The following is a 17214-nucleotide window of genomic DNA, read 5'->3' on the forward strand; positions in this document are numbered from 1 at the left end:
TCTTTACAATAGCATATTATTAACATTAGCGTTTTTATCCTGGCCATCTCCCCTGACCCCAGGTGGGGAAACACTCCAATGGAAGAGGCGTTGCACTTTGGCCACCACGATGTTGTCACTATCCTGAAGGACTTCCACGAGAAATACAATCCAATCGCATCAGACACAAACGCCAAGGAGAGTGCGGAGAAAAACCTAGACGGTCTATTGTAGTACCACCCCCGGGCCACGAGGTGGCGGCGCTGTAGCGCCGAGAGATATCGCAGTAAGATGGACCAAATGAGTGTTGGGTTATTGGAGTCGGTCTGTATTCACAACAACGGTCCATCTCTCTCAGAGAAGACGAATGTTCGTTGTTGGTCGTTTTTCGTTTATCATTTTGTTTGACAGGGTTTAACTGGTTAAAAATAGAGGCTATTATATAATATACATTGTAGTTTGTCATGAGTTCTCTTTCAGTAATGTTATAGTTTTCCTGGATGTGTTCTGCTTCAGATGTGACCTTTAACTCCACGTTTTTTATGTGTGAAGGAAATGCACCAATACTATTGGAAAGTTATTGTACACTATTATGAAACTATATAAGATTAGTACATATTTATTGTTATTGAACCACTGAACTATCACGATGTAGATCGGTGTCCTCTTCGAAATTCGGTTCTAGAGTGGGTCAACTAAACAGTAGCTTTGTCACACCCGTATATCAGCAGTCTGATGTTTCGTATTGTATACTGCCCGTTCACGTACACTCTGTCGTGCAATACAGGCACTCCACTGCTTTTTTAGATGTGCAAGTTAACCAGGATTCAACCAGATGAAGTCGGTTTCTTCTATAAGGGAAATGCCCTTGTGTAAGCTGCTCAAGTCGTCATCAAATCTTGATCTAGAATGAAATTGCTGTATTTAATTCATTTAACATTTGGACCTACACTTGATTAAAAAATAAAAAATCTTTGAAGTACACATATTACTTTATCTGTTCAATCAGATTCCCCCAGGGATGGCAAACACCAGTCCCGGATTTAAACTTGTTGTTCACTAGTGCGTAGATCTAACATTCCATGTGTATTAGTCATTTAAGGGTGTGCCTTTTAGTTATGCTCTGAAACAGACACAGCTGAGGTATATACCTTAGAAAAGAATATTTGTTAAACAGCAGTACTAGAAAATGAGGACAAGCACTTTTAGAATCAGTTTAATTTACTCTCCTGTAATACAGCAATACAATGAACAACCCCTGAATATTTATTTATCAATACATTTGGCAAATGCAACTGATTCCTTTCACTGAATAAACTGTAAACACTTTAAGATGCCATTTTCGGTTTTGGTTTGTCCGTGCGACCTGCCTCGAACCAAACACAACTCGGAAATTGATAAGAATGAGAACCAATTAGCTGGCGTGGTTTGAATTCCATATTTTGATCAGTAAGAAACGGTCTTTCCTGAATTCTGGAATCGGGAACCAAATTAGCAAGTCAAGCGCAACAAAAAGGGCTACATGGACAACATTACGCTGCAGATGTGATTCTGATCACAACTAGCAATATGGCAATACAAGGTCTCTTATCACTGCTGTGTATCAAATGGTGTGTATGTGTGTTTACTAGATGAATGTGCATAACTATGTTACATTTGTAACTAGCTTTTGTTATGTCTGGGCTTGAGTGAAATGATGGGGACAAAATTGTTAAGGTCAACTTTAAAAACAAATACATTGTGTTAATTGTGAATCCTGTATTACAGAATATCTTACATTGAAGCTTATTAAATGCATTAATTGCGTTCTGTTTTAAGGCAAAATTGATAGTTGATATTGTGCAGCCATACCTTTTAAAATGTACGTCTTTGGAGGTTAATATAATCTATGGCGTTAAAGATGCATCTGAATGTTATTTTGAACTTGTAGCTTTAAATTAATTGTCTGTTTTATGGTAAGTAAAAACAATGTTTTGTATCGTTGATAATTGGCTTGTGACATTTTTGGATGATTACACAATAACAAACTGAATAAGAGACGGAAATATCAGAATGTTAGATGTACAGTATTCTTTGTTTTTAGTTCCTGAAAAGAGTGTACAGTACAGATGTCATTTGCTTTTGGAACATATATTCAACGTTTATTTTAATAAACAAAAACTAAATTGCACCTTTGTTTTTTTTCTGTCTCAAGAAGAGTTAAAATAATACATAGAAATCAATCTAACCAGAGAACCTTATCAGAAACCTTCAGATGGCACATTTAAAGCTTCACCTACGATATAACGAAGCGAGCAGGAGATGTGAGGATTTATAGATGATATGGAGTACCACAGCCTGTCAGTCACTTCCTATTTCAATCTTTCCGCACATTCATATATTCAGACAGCAAAAGAAGCAAATAGCACATAATATTATTGTAGTGCTGCGGTCCATTTGGGCTCTGATGCCTACTTTAAACGTTTCTAAGAACCTTAAAAATGCACAGCCCTTAAAATGGAAACATTTTATACAAATATTTAAGAGAATGGTATATTTTATAGAATTAAATGGTTAACCCCAAAAATGTTGTTCTTTCTACAAAGCAGCTTTTTACGGACGTACAGCAACCCATAGAGGTGTGTGTTGATCATTGGTAGTAATGGCTGCATTCAGTTGAACGAATTCAAAACGGGCGACAGGTGATGAGGTCATCACCACGGAGAACGGTCGCACTGGTCGGTCCATTCCACACCTGACAGCGGCTCATTAGTTGAGGGGCTGGAATCCATGCAGTGGTCCACCCATGTCAGACAACTCAGGGAAAAGCTCCATCTAGGGACAGAAGCAAAATAAAGGACTAATCAAATGGTGCGATGCAGTGTACAATAAGATACGTTTAAATACTTTGGTTTTTCATCCCAGCTAGGAAATGTGTGTCACTTCAGAACTACTGGGTGGACAAGACTAAGAATAGATTTTCTTTATATACAGTGTAATGTACGAATATGTAACAAAAATCAAAAAGCATTCATTCTACTTTTTCGGCGGAGTTCAACTAAAATACCTCAGTGGAGAAGTCCATGTTTCTGATGATGCTGTTGATGTTGATGCTGGGGTCCATTGTGTTGAAGCTGGGTTCCATGTTGCTGAGGCTTGTGTCCATGTTGTTCATGCTGAAGTCCATGTTGTTCAAGCTCGAATCCATGTTGTTCATGCTGGAGTCCATGTTGTTCAGGCTGGATTCCATGCTGCGGTCCTCCTCAGGTGAAGGAGGTGGAGTAGGGTGCCTGGAGAGCAGCAAGCAGCCAAACATCCTTTTACCATTTAGTCCATTGCGATTATGAAGCTTTTGTTTTTGTTGGGCAAATCTTCTTGGTCTTTAGTATACAGCTTACCTACTAACTATTGTACTATCCTGCTCATTGCAGGGTTTATCACGAAAGTTAGATGTGTTTTATGTCACTTACACTGACCAATGTCCGGAATTCCTTAGCACATAGCCATCAGTGTTTCCTGCTGTGGTGAGAAAAGGTCAAAGGTCAGAAAACGTGTACATCGTTTTTCAGTTCCCATGATTTGATCTTAGCACCTTGCTTATCTGGATAAGAATCAAGAAGCGGAGTGTGTTACGCTACACGTTTTACTGTAATATCGTAGCGCTACTTTTGGAAGAATTGAGACAAAAGCTGATTGGCTGTGTGGCCAGAATGGGGAAGCTAGCAGTGCTACCTGGTTTGGTGTAGTACTTCCCGAAGGCCTGGTCCCTTGGGATGTCTGGGTACAGGTAGAGCAGAGGGTTCACACTCCTGCTGCTGGGGTCTGTGAGACGGTAGTGTCGGAGGATGTCGGCCAGGTTGCTGATCGACAGCTCCTTTTTGTAGGGCTCCACGGCGTGAACGCGGGCCGCTGATGGTGGTACAAGCAGAGGTCAAAGGAGAGGCCGGGCACCGGTGTGACGTTGACATGTCATCATGTCACTCAGCAGTCGCTTTCCTCAAACGCAGCTTTCAGATAATCTCAACACATTAACGATCAGGTCGGGGTTAAGGTCCCCTGCTCAAGGTTTCCTGCAGGACATTTGAACCGAGGACGACCGTTCGGCTGGTAGTAGAAAATTCTAATACACTCTAGGGCTTGTACCTAGAGAACTTTGAAATTACCCTTTAAAAAAATACACAAAATGTTGAAATAGAGAATGTTATAATCGAAAATAAATACAAATATATATCCAGCTTTTTCTACAATTTCTATAAAACATTTAATGAATAAAAAATATATACTAAATAAATAAATCATAGTTTAGACTCGATCATATTAGTTTGGAGATCGTTTTGGAGATCGTTTAGGAGATCGTAAAAATCGAAATTGCGATCAAAATCTGAGCCCTAATAGGCTCTTGCCAGTACACCCTACGGGAGCTTCGGGGTGAGGCAGGACGTACCGCCGGTGGAGCGGTCCACCCAGCTGAAGGTGATGGCTCCCTCCTTGGTCTCACTGAAGCGCAGCAGGAAGGTTCCGGCGGGCTTGTCCTTCAGCAGCATGATGGCTGAGTCCCTACTGATGAAGCCCATGATGTGCCTGATGATATCAATAATACTCTTTCATTTTTCAAACAATAATTATGCTGTGATTCCCAATATGGAACTGTATTCATTCAAAATATGAATGATTTGAGGTGCAAGTGTGATCCAGCGACGTTCTGCAGATCTCTTACCCGTCACGCCAAATCGACAACAAGTGGTTTTTAATCAGGCTCAGAATGCCCTCAATCCAAACCCAGATGGCGTCACACTGGCCGCAGACAGACATAGGCAACACAAGGGTTAGCATAGCAATAGCAGGACAAACAAAAACACAGAGGTATGAAGTCTGAAAGGTATCAAGGTCACTTTATCATTGAGATGTGCGTTCAATCCTGTATGGCTGGACTATTTCTATGAAACGCTGGAGGCCATTTCCTTTGAAACCACCAACACAGGAATTGGCGACGCTCATGGTCACAAACAAGGGTTGACATGCGGTTTTTACTAGAAAGTAGGCTAAGTAGGCCAGGAAATCCAAAGTGTGGGATCGGTTTGATCCCAGGAAGGGTTAACTCTGCAGGCAAACATTTCATGTGGCTATACCTCGTCGACCTCAAACACGAGTTATCATTTGAAACACGTATGTAGTCTATCTCGAGCCACATAGCCTATCTCATTGTTTTCCAACCTGGGGTACGCGTACTACCAGGATACTGTAGGTGGTACGCCAGAGCTTATTCTTGAAATCGACAAATTTATGATCTCAAACCAAATTCAACAGAAGAGGACATGAGAACAACCTACCTTGTAGAACTTGTTCCAGGTGACAAGGCCATCGGTCTCATCTGAGGAAACAGCAGTACGACACATGTGAGATTGAATGCGTGAATTAATCTCCAGACTCAGATCGTATTTGCTGGACAAGAAAGTGAAAGTGTTAACATTGTGCCACATAATCCCTTAACGAACGGTTTGATAGCTTGATCGGGATACGATTGCCTCCCGTAATCATCTTTAATGGGGCATCCCTTTTCATTCTAAATGAAAAGTGAATTGGTTTGAAAGAGGTGGGCTTAACCTATGATCACGAGTTGGATGGCAGAATATTAGCAACCAGATGGAGGCGCCTTGGAGGCGTTTTCAACGACAACAAAGTTGGCTGCCGCTGATGTAGAACGGTCTGTTGACTACGCCAGTGTTTTTCAACCTTTTTTGTGCCACGGCACACTTCAGACAAGGAAAAAATCCCACGGCACACCAACATGTTATCAAACGGGAAATTTATTTAAAAAAATAAAATGCCCTCCAAGCCCTCCATGCTTACGAACAAAATAGTCAGAAGGCTTATTTTGGAGGAATGGGCGTTTGGTTTGCAGGTGTCGCTTAAGCTTGCTAGGGACCATGGCAATGTTTGAAAGCTTCTCCCCACATACTACGAACAACGGACACGGTGCAACAGGATCCCCACTAAAGGAAAAACCAAATGACAGATACGTGTCACTGTACAGCCTTGAGCTCACCGTTTTTGCTTTCTTTTGAACCCCACTTGTTGTGGGCTCATCGACTGGATTGGTTATGGGGGCACTTTGATCAGGAGTGGGTTCTTTTCAAATATTTATCCATGTTTTCGTTGCGTTACTCGCGTGCACATCAATCACTTCATCTGTAATTTATTGTTTGCATATCTGTCAATTAATTGTGCTGCCTACCGCCACCAACAGGCATATGGGAGTTTTTACGTTGCATACCACCAACAGCGCGACCACGCACACCCGGCTCAGACTGGCTTACACGGAGTAGACCAATATATATACTTTTTACTTAATGAAGTGAATTCGCATCATTTTGTACGGCACACCTGTCCATCTCTCACGGCACAGCAGTGTGCCGCGGCACAGTGGTTGAAAAACACTGGACTACGCTATCGAGACAGTGCTTAAAGAACTGGACGTTATTTTTCCAAGAAAATAAGCACAAATGACTGCCCTTAAAAGTCGTTGTTGAGCAGAAAGAAGTCTTTTTCTCGTCGCTCAGTGCTGCGTCACCCGTTTCATTGCTATGATTGGTTGTAGGCCTAGCCATTTGCGTCCAGAGACGCTGCGCCATGCACCCGTTGCGGGTGCATACTGCAACGGGTGCAGACGGAAATCGAAAACGAATCAAGAGGTTCCAGACTAATTGCCGTTTGCAAGTCGTCTGGCGTCGCCAAGCTAACGTTTCCCAGGCGGACTCACCCACAAACTTGTCCTTCAGCATGGCTAGCTGCTGCTCATCAAGGCCCCGTTCACCCATAGCCTGGAACTGCCAGCTTAGCACCTCCGACAGTTGTGGCCAGGTTACAGTGGGCGGGGTCAGGAACAACTGATTCTACAGGAAAAAGAACCCAGGATGGTGACGGAGCTACTATTTATACTGATGACGTCTACCTGTCAGATAATGTTACCCAACACAGTCAGCCACCGGCACCTTGGAAGACCCTTCTGTAAACCTTTGTAACGTAGGATGTCGTAGTGCCGTTGTAGCATGACTTCCTATCATTCGGAACATCGCTGGTTGAAGACCAGATCAAATATTGTATGCTTGGAAAACCCTTTCTTTTGTTGTTTTGTTTGTTTGTTTTCTTTGTTTTCTTCATTTCTTTTATGAGGCCGGAAGCAGGGAATAAAGCCGAGCAGCAGCCTTTAGCCGGTCGCACAGTGACCAGAAGGAGACCAACCTTTGGCTGGTGGTCCGCCGCCATAGCGCTCCACAGGATGGACGCCCAGGCCCCGTGGCCCTGGATGGTACTGGAGATGACCACCAGGGGCAGCGTGCTGGTCTGCACCAATCAAGAAGGGCGAAACAGTGGGAAAACAGTGTGAAACCCCAGGGATGTATCATGAGAAAGCTCCTGGGGAGACGGCACAGAGACCAAAAACCTGAAGAGGGCGGGGTCACGCCTCGTTCCCTGGTCCGTTACGGAGAGTTTTCCATCTCTTGTAGGACTATTCATCTAATGTCCGATTTGCGAGACTAGGATTAGCTCAATCTCGGTACCAATCATTTTTGTTGTGATGCCTTTCCACCAGACTTGATTCCATCAAAAACATGACTTGCTAACTCTTAACCCCATCCTAAATTACAGCCAGAAATCACTGAGCGTTCTCACCTCTACGTCCAACGTCAGGCCTGGCAGCTTGAGCTTCATCACACACGTGATGAAGTGAAGCTCCTCGGTCACGGCCAGGAGACTCTGGGGAAGAAGGACACTTTCTTAGCCCTGGGCTACACCCTGTCTTGGCCCTGGGCTAGGTTAGGAGTCAACCCTGGTCTAACCATAGAGTGAAGGCAAAACAAGTTATATATTTAAGGGTCTTGGATCAAATCATGCCTTGGGTCAAAATGATTTTACAAACATTAATGATGTGTTTTGCATGCATTTAAAAGCTACAAAATAAGGTAGGACAGAATTTTAACGTACTTCATTTTGTCGGTTGCTTTTATATTTTTCTTCCACAAGTACCTTGAGGGGGGAAAAACAACACATTTTGAACATATTATACCATTGCATTCTTCTTTTACTTCCGTCCTGAATGAATTACACAGAACAAACAAATACCAAGCGATATAGTGAGGAAATAGAATACCAGGCGCTCAAACTGTGCCACCAAGCCTGTCTTCTCCGCATCCATCAGCTTACTCACTCCCTTCTGGTTGAAGTTGAACTTCCGGAAACTAGGAATTCACATAAATATATAGATGAGAAATGTCCACTACTGTAATCTATCAAGCGATGTATTAATTACTATATAGATTACCATTTTTTTATCATTATCTTTTTACCTACCCATTGCCAGCTCCAATTTCATCAAAATCCCTTAAAAAAAAGATAGCATGTGAAATGATGACAAAGCGCATGTTCACAAAAGACTTAAGATTGTATACTATAAGGCCTCTTACGTACTTGTCGAATATCAGAGTAACTTTAGGCGTCCAATTAAATGAGGAGTGATTCACCAGGAACCTGGGAAAGGAATGTATATAAATATAATATTTTATGTTTCTCTCTCTTTAATCTTAATATTATAGATATCAGTTAAGAGTAAAGTTATAATTAAGTACAATTATAACAGCATTTTAACTGAAAGACAGTAGTGCTGCAGAGATGTCCTGGCGTACACATCTTTTCTCCAGATATAAGATAAGTAAGATAAGTGTTGGGTACATGTACACCCAATACAATTTGACATGATTGTAATAATTCTTTCAGAAGGAAAATCATTCCCACTCAGAGTGAATAATCTAGCCATCGCTGTATCCGTCCAAATTCTTCGACACAATGCTTTGTATTGTGCGGATATTGTACCATGAGTTTGTTCAACGATATCTCTGCCAAGCTACCATGGTTGTGATCCACTAAACTAGTCTGTTAGTTACACCTAGACTAGGATGGGACAGGGTACTTATCAGCCCTTACCTTGTTTTGACTGAGAAGCGCACGCTAGTCTTGAGGACTAGAGGTCTCTGAGCAGAGCTCATGGGCTGTTTCTCCACCACCAGAGCACTGCAAGGCAACACCACCCCTCAGTTACTTTATTTACTCCCAAGAAAAGGGTATAGCACGAGACCCTGTTCACAGGCCACTTATATAATATATATAGTCCTCACTTTTTCAGGAGCCTTGTGAACAGGCAATGCGCGGTCTGCTCACACTGGGACCTTAGAGACAGGAGGTCCGTGGGGGGAGAATGCAGGTCCAGTTCTGGCAGCTTCCTCAGCTGTTGAAGCTGCTTGTCCAGAGCTAATGCAGCCACCATGAACCTGAAACACACACACACACACACACACACACACACACACGTATGCTTGGACGTGTGCTTATTCAAAGTCATCAAAGTTAACACTAGCCCCATGTCTAAATGGTCAAGTGCTTATTCAGAGTCATCACAGTAAATTACAGCCCCAGGTCATCATGAACATATGTAAAGTACCAGTTCTGCAGCTTGTGCAGACTGGTGTCGATTGGAGCTCCGATGCAGGCCTGCTGCTGTCTGACCTTCCAGCTGTTCAGCTCCTCATCCACCACCCTGGACACAACCAGCTCTGCCAGCTTCAGCGTGTTCCCGATCAGGTAACACACGTCCTGCACAGCCATCAGACAAACAAATAGGTTCATACGTTTTCATTAACATTTATCCAACGCTTTTATCCAAAGCAGCTGACATATACATCAATATTGGAATGGCTGCACAAAAGGCCCTTTCTCACCTGAATGTCGTGAAATGCCAGATCAAGTTTTTCGCTAAAGGTAGCAGTTTCGGCTTCTCACAAGACTTGACTTTCTGCCTTTTTAGCAGAGAGCTACCATTCACAAAGCACTGGCAATACCGTTATATCTATGTGTGTGTGTGTGTGTGTGTGTGTGTGTGTGTGTGTGTGTGTGTCCTTTTGCCATTAACAGTTACGTGCTAGACTTTTACCGGCAATGTTACAGCGTCTTATGCAGGGAAATTGGTGGAAACGATTTGTCTGCATTTTGATACTGACTAACATTCCCACTATGAGGTTAAATTACCAGAACAGTGTGCTTCTAAATACTTTAAGCTCCTCTGATGTAAAGCTGTATAAGAAGAGGCAATGTGTACACCAAATGGTTGAGGTCACTTCAAGTTCCACAGGAAAGTAGGTTCACACAGATCAGAGAAGTAAAACCAATGTGTGTGTGTACCAGTCGGGCTTGATTCAGAACTTCAAGCATTCTGTCTATGCCCATTTTCATCGTCTGAAGTTTCTGGGAGACTGGTGATCCATTCAGCTGCTCCACTGGAGATGACAACAAACACACCGCAGCATTAAAGGGCAAGTAATCGCTAACCATCATAAAACGTACGGAAACTGTTTACATGCTTAACGTAGTGCTGAATCTCTGACCACGCGCAGGATGAATTCATACATTTAATAGTTTAACATGACATGAACATTGGATGATGTTCAAGGTATCTCGTAGCTTAACCACATTAACCACATTTGTGTTTACATGACAGTTACTCAATTCAAATGATTGTCTTAAATCAGATTTAGACCTGTTAGTTAGCGTACATGTAAACATAATAATTGTTTAAGTGCTTTGGAATTGGTCGCAATGAAAGGGGCATTAAGAGTTGATTTATTATCCTTATAATGGATGTCTGAAAGATCAGCCCCTTTCCATCCTGTTGTACCTTCGTCTTGCCACGCTTTCAAGAAGGAGTCATGCTTTCCGAACTGCTCGTCGATTGACTTGATTTTCAAATCAGCCATCTGCACCAAAAGAAAAGGACATGGTTATTAAAAATCTTTTTTAGACACTGAATAATATGGTTGGTTTAAAACGGGTTGTACAGTGGTTCCCAACCTTGGGGTTAATGTTCAGATCTGTAAAAATGGGGTAACAGGCCAAATTAAGTTTTGGAACCACTGTAATATAATTCCTAACTAGTGACAGTATCCTATTCAAAATCTGATGGTTCCACAACCATATTTACATAAGTCTGTGTCTATATAGATCCAAAATACTACCTGAATTTTCTTCTGTAGTTCAATGATGGAGTCGTCCAGCTCTATCTGGCATTCCTGTGAAAAGAGATGTTTACATATTTAAAAACAGACACCTGCCGTGATCCCATGAAGTGAATGAATCACTGTGTCCCGAAAAAAAAAATTCTATAAGAAAAGGGAACAAAAGTCGATTATGATTCAATCACATATTCATCTCCCAGCCCAAAGGTTCTTGTTTGAACCCCAGTGTCCACAGTCTTCAAACAGCCTTCAGACAGCCAATTCAGCCTACCCATCCAAGCCAAGCAAAAAAATAATAATAACCGTGTTTTTTTTATATTGACAATATAAATACAAATAATAATATGGGCGGCAGGGCACCTCAATAAGATAAATAAGAAGACGGGTGGGTGAGCGGGGGATTAACTCACATCGGGCTACCCATCAACCAGCTAGCTCTTAATAATATATGGGGTAGCTCCATCTCTGGCTTAACCAATCACAAACTGCCCGCACTGACCTGGAGATTCGCCCTAGTTGATGTAATGATCTTCCGCTCCTCTGACAGACATCGAGAGATGATCCTTGCCATGTCCACTGGGTCCGCCTGGAAGAGGGCCTGAGAGGAAGAGACAGCACGGCTCTTAAGATAGGCCGAGCGGAGCCCCAGCGCCACTCACCCACAACTGCCCCTTCGATGCCCTGTCGCTTTATTTGCTGAACTTTAAGTCTTTCGCAAAGTGCAAGTGCTGATCATTTATTTTCCACTGGCTAGCCTCCAAAAAGGGGAACTGCATTACGCATCAAATACGCATTCATTCCTACATTACACAACTCAGGCTACATATCCTTGCTTGAAGGTATATAGTCTGGTAAGAGCAAGGAGGACACAATTTGACAACATGTGAAACAGAGTTGGCCTACCCTTGCATTGTTTACTAGTTGTAAATAGTTGGGTCCCCCTAAAATGTTGTTCTGCTGCACAAGACGGCTGTGCTGTTCTTCAACCTGGTGCAGCAGCTCATGATAACAAGCCCTGGCATGTCTCTCATCCTCTGCCACCGATTTCCTGCAATAGCACAAAACAGAGATTCCCTTGAGAATCTTGTAAATATCATAAATGAAAGAAAGATGAAATATTACAACTCCGTTGTTTGTGTCCTACTGGAACAATTTAAGAAGGGTCTGTCTTTCGGCCCTTCCTACATTTTTTTCCAGTAGGAATTGTTCATATTCTTAATAAAAGATTTGAAAAATATTTAATCAAAATACGTATAAAATGTTTATTAATTTGTGTTTGGCGTAAGGGTCCTTTACCAATCTTGGGCCTCGATCCAGACGCTTGCAATTCGTCGCAATTCCAAGGGGAAGTTTATGTGGGCATACACCTGGATGACCTGGTTCTGATGCTCCGAGTCAATGTTAAGCAGCTCCTGCCACTGGGCCATCTAACGACGAATACGAAAAAACATCCAAATCCGTCTAAATTTAGGTTGAAACATCGTATTCACTTAATTCGTAGGCCTATATAATTCGTAGAACTATCCCGTTTATTTATGTCTGACGTCACGGCAATCAAAGTTGAATGGAAAAAGTGATTTAACTATTCTGTTGTCATCTTATTTGTTAAATTCTATTATATATATATATATATATATATATGTGTAAAACTGTTCCAAATTAACATTTGACAATCACGCTAGACTCTTGGTGTTAGTGCATTGGATCTGTAGCCGTGCTGTATTGTTTAATGTGCTTAGGGTATAAAGTTCCGGGTTTTTTGATAAGGCTACGGCGGTGATGATAATACATTTCTCCACATGTAACATCTGAGTATACCTATTAATACAGCAGTCATTCAATATGCTGACGTTCTCATTTCCCAATATAAATACACTTACCCTTGCTTTGTGATGAATCCAATGGGCAATTGGCGTTCTCTGCGAGTCTGAACAGCCTGGTCCAAACACCGTGGGCTGGTGTTCCCCGGTGTTTAATTAACTATTTGGCCTATTTTATGAACTATTAGACAATTGATATGAACTATTAACGATGTACCTTCTGATACGTACTTCAAGTCCTCCCACCTATTCCACTCTGATCTTCACACGACTTCAATAGGCTATACAAAAAAAATAAAAAATCCCAACACCTAAAGTAAGCGCTGTGCCTACTTCTTAAAGTTCAAGTTATCGTCTTGATTCCGAGCTGCCCAGTAAGATCGGTGGCCACTTGTTGTCTGCTCTGCACCGTCCACCGCTGTCGATCGATTCCACCGCTCTAGGCTGGTTGAATGCGCACTTCTGAATGGGCGGAACCAGAGGCGGCGCGACTAGAGTGGATCACGTGGTTCTCGAGAAACAGAGAATGAATTCCCCTGTAAGGGAGAGGGAGACAAAAGGAGAGGCAGACAAAACGTACAATTTCTTTTTCTTTTTTTAACAGTCCATTAAATAAGTCGTGTTGGGTAAATAAATAGCGTTTGGAGGGTAGATTCAATTATTTTAAACACTTTCTGGTGGGGAATGAAAATATCGTGAAAACATTTTTACAACATGAGCTTTTATGAGTGACTCATTTCTGTCATGCCGTGATTCTGCGTTACCGCCTCTGTTAGATCTAGTGAGGTTAGGGCAGGTGAGGTGGCTGCGACTCCACCTCACACCGCGCACACTTGTTGGCACTCACATTATGGACCGTATTTTTGTGCACCGTTATCACATCAGTGGCATATGACGAAAAACATGTACTTTGATTTCCAATTAACAAAACATTAAAAACACAATAAACATTAATCCATAGAACGTTATTGATTTGGTGTATCAAACAAACAAACAACCGTTAATATCAGTAGCGTACCGCGGGGTTTAAGTCAGGGCCTTCAGTAACGAACTCCACCAAAGGGCCAACCCCCAAACACTCCCCCCCACCACAATATGCGCTACTGCATAACATCCGCAAAAAGACAGTTGGTCTTCAGCAACAACAGCGCACACGCACACCACTTTGCATTACCTTAGAGCTAGAGTAATCACCATTTGATCTTTCCTTATGTTGCTCGGCAACCAGATTGCACATCACACACATGACACACAAACAAGGATTCAGTTATTGTTATTTTCACCGGATGCTTTCGCAACTTCAACGGATTCAATAAAGTAGCCTATAGCGACAATATTACAAGTGCAACGCCAGTTCATTAACAAAAATGAAACATACAAGTAGGCCTTTATACCACGTATTTTACAACAGCTATTCCAGCCAGAATATTAAGCCCACATGAGTAGTAGTGAACGGGTTAATTTAATATTGTGGCGAGCAGCACGGGAAGGACGAGACGGGAGCCCAGGTTGAACAATTATGCAGTTCCGTGCCCCATACACCGCACGACTACGGACTGCCTTTATTAACGACCACGAACATTACAGAAACACGGGACACCTGACCAACACACACACACACACACACAACACTCTCACTAATGGTCCCGATCACACAACAATGGAACAACACACAATTAACACACAACCAATAAAGACCCCAAACCCGTTAACCCCACTTAACCTAACAGAATAAATTAACAAAACCCCTTTTGTCAACTGACAACCCCAATTCCCAGAATCCCCGCGGCTCCGGAACATGGCGCCCACACCCGTGGTCGCCACACAGCCCCCACCTAAGGGGTCAGACGTCCCGTCGACCCCAACACCCAACACATAGTCCCGAATGTTCAGGGGGTCGGCGCCGCCGCCTTGGCCCCTGCCAGCGGCGGCCCCGTTGCGGCGCAGCCTTCCTCCCTGGTTGGGACGCCCGTCTCCAACAGTCCCTAGAAGTCCTGGGGGTGTGGTCGGGGACCACCGCCATCGGGGCCCCCACCAGTTCCTGCCGTAGGGCGGCGCTGGAGCGCCGTCCGTTCACCCCATCCTCCGCCGCCCTCCGACGCCTGGCCCTCCGGCGGCTGGGATGGACTGGACGCTGTCCAGTCCGCCCGCAATCCTTGACCCACCGCCCACCGACACTGTTCCGGCTCGAGGTCCGGTGGCCTGGGTTTCCGGATCCGGTACTTGTCCTGCCCGGACTGGAATGCCACTGGCATTGTGCCACGGGAGAGGGCTGTCCCAGCCGCGTCCTCCCGGGCACCACAGCGGCGGCAGCAGTACTTGGCCGGACCACACTGGTCCTGGCAATCATCCTCCGTGGACGGCTGCAGGCTTGCTCGCAAAACTCCCGCTCCGCCCGTTCCGCCACCTCAAGAGCCACCTCGAGGTTCGGAGGCCCGGTGAGGCGGACGTGCCGTCCCAGCCGCGGCGGGACAAGTCCTTGGAGGAACGATTGAAGGGCTAGTTCCTCCCTAGCCGCAGCAGGGAAGGCGGGGTAGCCCCGCTGGGCGTACTGCAGTACATCCGCTGCGTAGGCCCCCAACCGTTCCCCCTCCCGGCGGAGGCGGCTGGTTAGCAGCTCCCGGCTGTCGTTCACGGCCGCCCGCTGCCCGAAACGCCTCTCCAACGCCCGGATCAAGGCCCGGAGGTCCCGTTGGTCCTCTGGGGCCAGGTCCAGGAGCGCCTGCACCGCCGTCCCCTCCAGCGCCAGGGCTAGGTGGACGACCGCCTCCCCGGCACCCCAGCCGTTGTGCCACTCAACAAGCCGGAACTGAGCAAGGTACGGCTCAAACTGCGTTGCCCCGGAGAACTTCGGCAGCTTCACCGCCGTCCTTGCCACCAGGGGGCGGTTGACCGCTGCCATTTCTCCGTCCGTGGGCCGCTGCGCTCCCACAACGCAGGGGCGTCGGCGTCGGTTGGGGCTTCCATGGGCTCGACCGTCAATCCCAATCCTTAATCCACGTGCGCAGGCCAATCCCACTTCTGACACCAATGTGGCGAGCAGCACGGGAAGGACGAGACGGGAGCCCAGGTTGAACAATTATGCAGTTCCGTGCCCCATACACCGCACGACTACGGACTGCCTTTATTAACGACCACGAACATTACAGAAACACGGGACACCTGACCAACACACACACACACACACACACACACACACAACACTCTCACTAATGGTCCCGATCACACAACAATGGAACAACACACAATTAACACACAACCAATAAAGACCCCAAACCCGTTAACCCCACTTAACAGAATAAATTAACAAAACCCCTTTTGTCAACTGACAACCCCAATTCCCAGAATCCCCGCGGCTCCGGAACATGGCGCCCACACCCGTGGTCGCCACAATATGCTTATTAAGCGGCATCCAAACAAAGCATTACCATTAAGCCTACTGCTCAAATTCCAGCAATATATTTGTGTTTCAAACCATTAAAAAAAATGCGTTATGAACTAAAGTACCACAACAACATTATCGCTCCAACAGTGCAAAGTAAAACTCACCCATCACCCATGGCCTGATGTTTTAAAGCTGCCTTGGTGAAGCTGTCAAGACTGCTAAATCCGGCGCTGTTCCATGTCCCCTCACTGATGTTGAGCAGCAAACACGACGAGTAGAATAGGTTGTTCAGAACAACTTGTTCTGAACGGTGCTAGCCGTTAGCCAGTCATAGTGGCTGTAGTTGCACTCTGTAAAGTGCCGCACAAAGCCTTAACCGGCCTGGGTCAGCCCATCAGGCTTCGGTGTAGGTCTTCCTCTTGAAATTAAATCTGTCTTCTCTCCAAACGATCGCCTTGAAAAAGGCAAACGAAGGAGATCAGAAACAGGATCGCTAGGTGCTGTGAAGGCGGTGGCCATAGAAGTTCACTATCAACTCTGTACCGCCAACGATTCAAAATTCGCCGATGACATCACCGGGGGCCAGCGCCGGCATATTGCTGGGCCCTGGGGTCGTTCTATTACGACACATCAACATTTGATTGGCTGATTACACACGTCAGTCAAATTAATTATCCAATGGGAGGTGGCAGTTTCAGCGAAATGGTAGCAATACTTTTAGTGCTGGCCCCGCCGGTTCACGTCACCTAGCTATGATGCGTTATTCAGCTGAGCTCAGCCTTACAAAAAAAAACGGTTTTCCTTCTGGAATTGTTGTAAGTACTGAAAAAAATATGTAATTAAGATGCGTTCAGACACAAATTAATGTAATTTTGAAAAAAAAAAATATAATATATATTATTTAGATTTTGACAGGGTTTGCCACTGGTTAATAAGCATATTGCGTCACGACAAAATAACCACAGCTGTTTCACCATGAACACTTCAA

General features: G+C 44.4%; 2 protein-coding genes across 4 annotated transcripts in view; one reads left to right on the top strand and one right to left on the bottom strand.

Annotated features, from left to right (window-relative positions):
* The window catches only part of LOC307073055 (glutaminase kidney isoform, mitochondrial-like), a 32592-nt gene extending 29894 nt beyond the window's left edge, over positions 1 to 2698 (top strand). For 2 of the 3 annotated variants that reach the window (XM_079732734.1, XM_079732737.1), the window contains exon 18: positions 63 to 2697. In XM_079732734.1, coding sequence (XP_079588860.1) covers positions 63 to 213 — 151 coding nt within the window. In that variant the 3' untranslated portion in view covers positions 214 to 2697. Of the gene's footprint in view, positions 1 to 62 lie in introns of all 3 variants that reach the window. The other variant, XM_079732733.1, reaches the window with a different exon arrangement.
* LOC307073053 (signal transducer and activator of transcription 1-alpha/beta-like) lies at positions 2654 to 13270 on the bottom strand. The gene is made up of 24 exons (XM_079732730.1): positions 12902 to 13270; positions 12318 to 12448; positions 11925 to 12069; positions 11521 to 11619; positions 11022 to 11075; positions 10685 to 10763; positions 10192 to 10286; positions 9455 to 9606; positions 9132 to 9284; positions 8941 to 9027; positions 8428 to 8487; positions 8311 to 8340; positions 8111 to 8198; positions 7945 to 7986; positions 7633 to 7716; positions 7201 to 7302; positions 6719 to 6851; positions 5289 to 5329; positions 4676 to 4752; positions 4403 to 4539; positions 3691 to 3867; positions 3429 to 3477; positions 3026 to 3248; positions 2654 to 2793 (listed from the first exon to the last, which is right to left on the bottom strand). Exons 2-24 carry the CDS (start codon positions 12446 to 12448, stop codon positions 2728 to 2730), a joined length of 2304 nt encoding a protein of 767 aa, XP_079588856.1. The 5' UTR covers positions 12902 to 13270; the 3' UTR covers positions 2654 to 2727.
* Positions 13271 to 17214: the final 3944 nt, after the last annotated feature.

This window comes from Pollachius pollachius (genome assembly GCF_949987615.1).
Source record: "Pollachius pollachius genome assembly, chromosome: 3".
Lineage (NCBI taxonomy): Eukaryota > Metazoa > Chordata > Actinopteri > Gadiformes > Gadidae > Pollachius > Pollachius pollachius.

Bases quoted from the DNA above. Each gene is read 5' to 3' on its own strand.
- LOC307073053 (XM_079732730.1), bottom strand. From the start codon at position 12,448: ATGGCCCAGTGGCAGGAGCTGCTTAACATTGACTCGGAGCATCAGAAC. The intron at 8,488-8,940 runs GTAAGGGCTGAT...TTCCTTTCCCAG, and splicing joins CGCTTCTCAGTCAAAACAAG to GTTCCTGGTGAATCACTCCT. The intron at 4,753-5,288 runs GTAGGTTGTTCT...GTCTGCGGCCAG, and splicing joins CCTGGAACAAGTTCTACAAG to TGTGACGCCATCTGGGTTTG.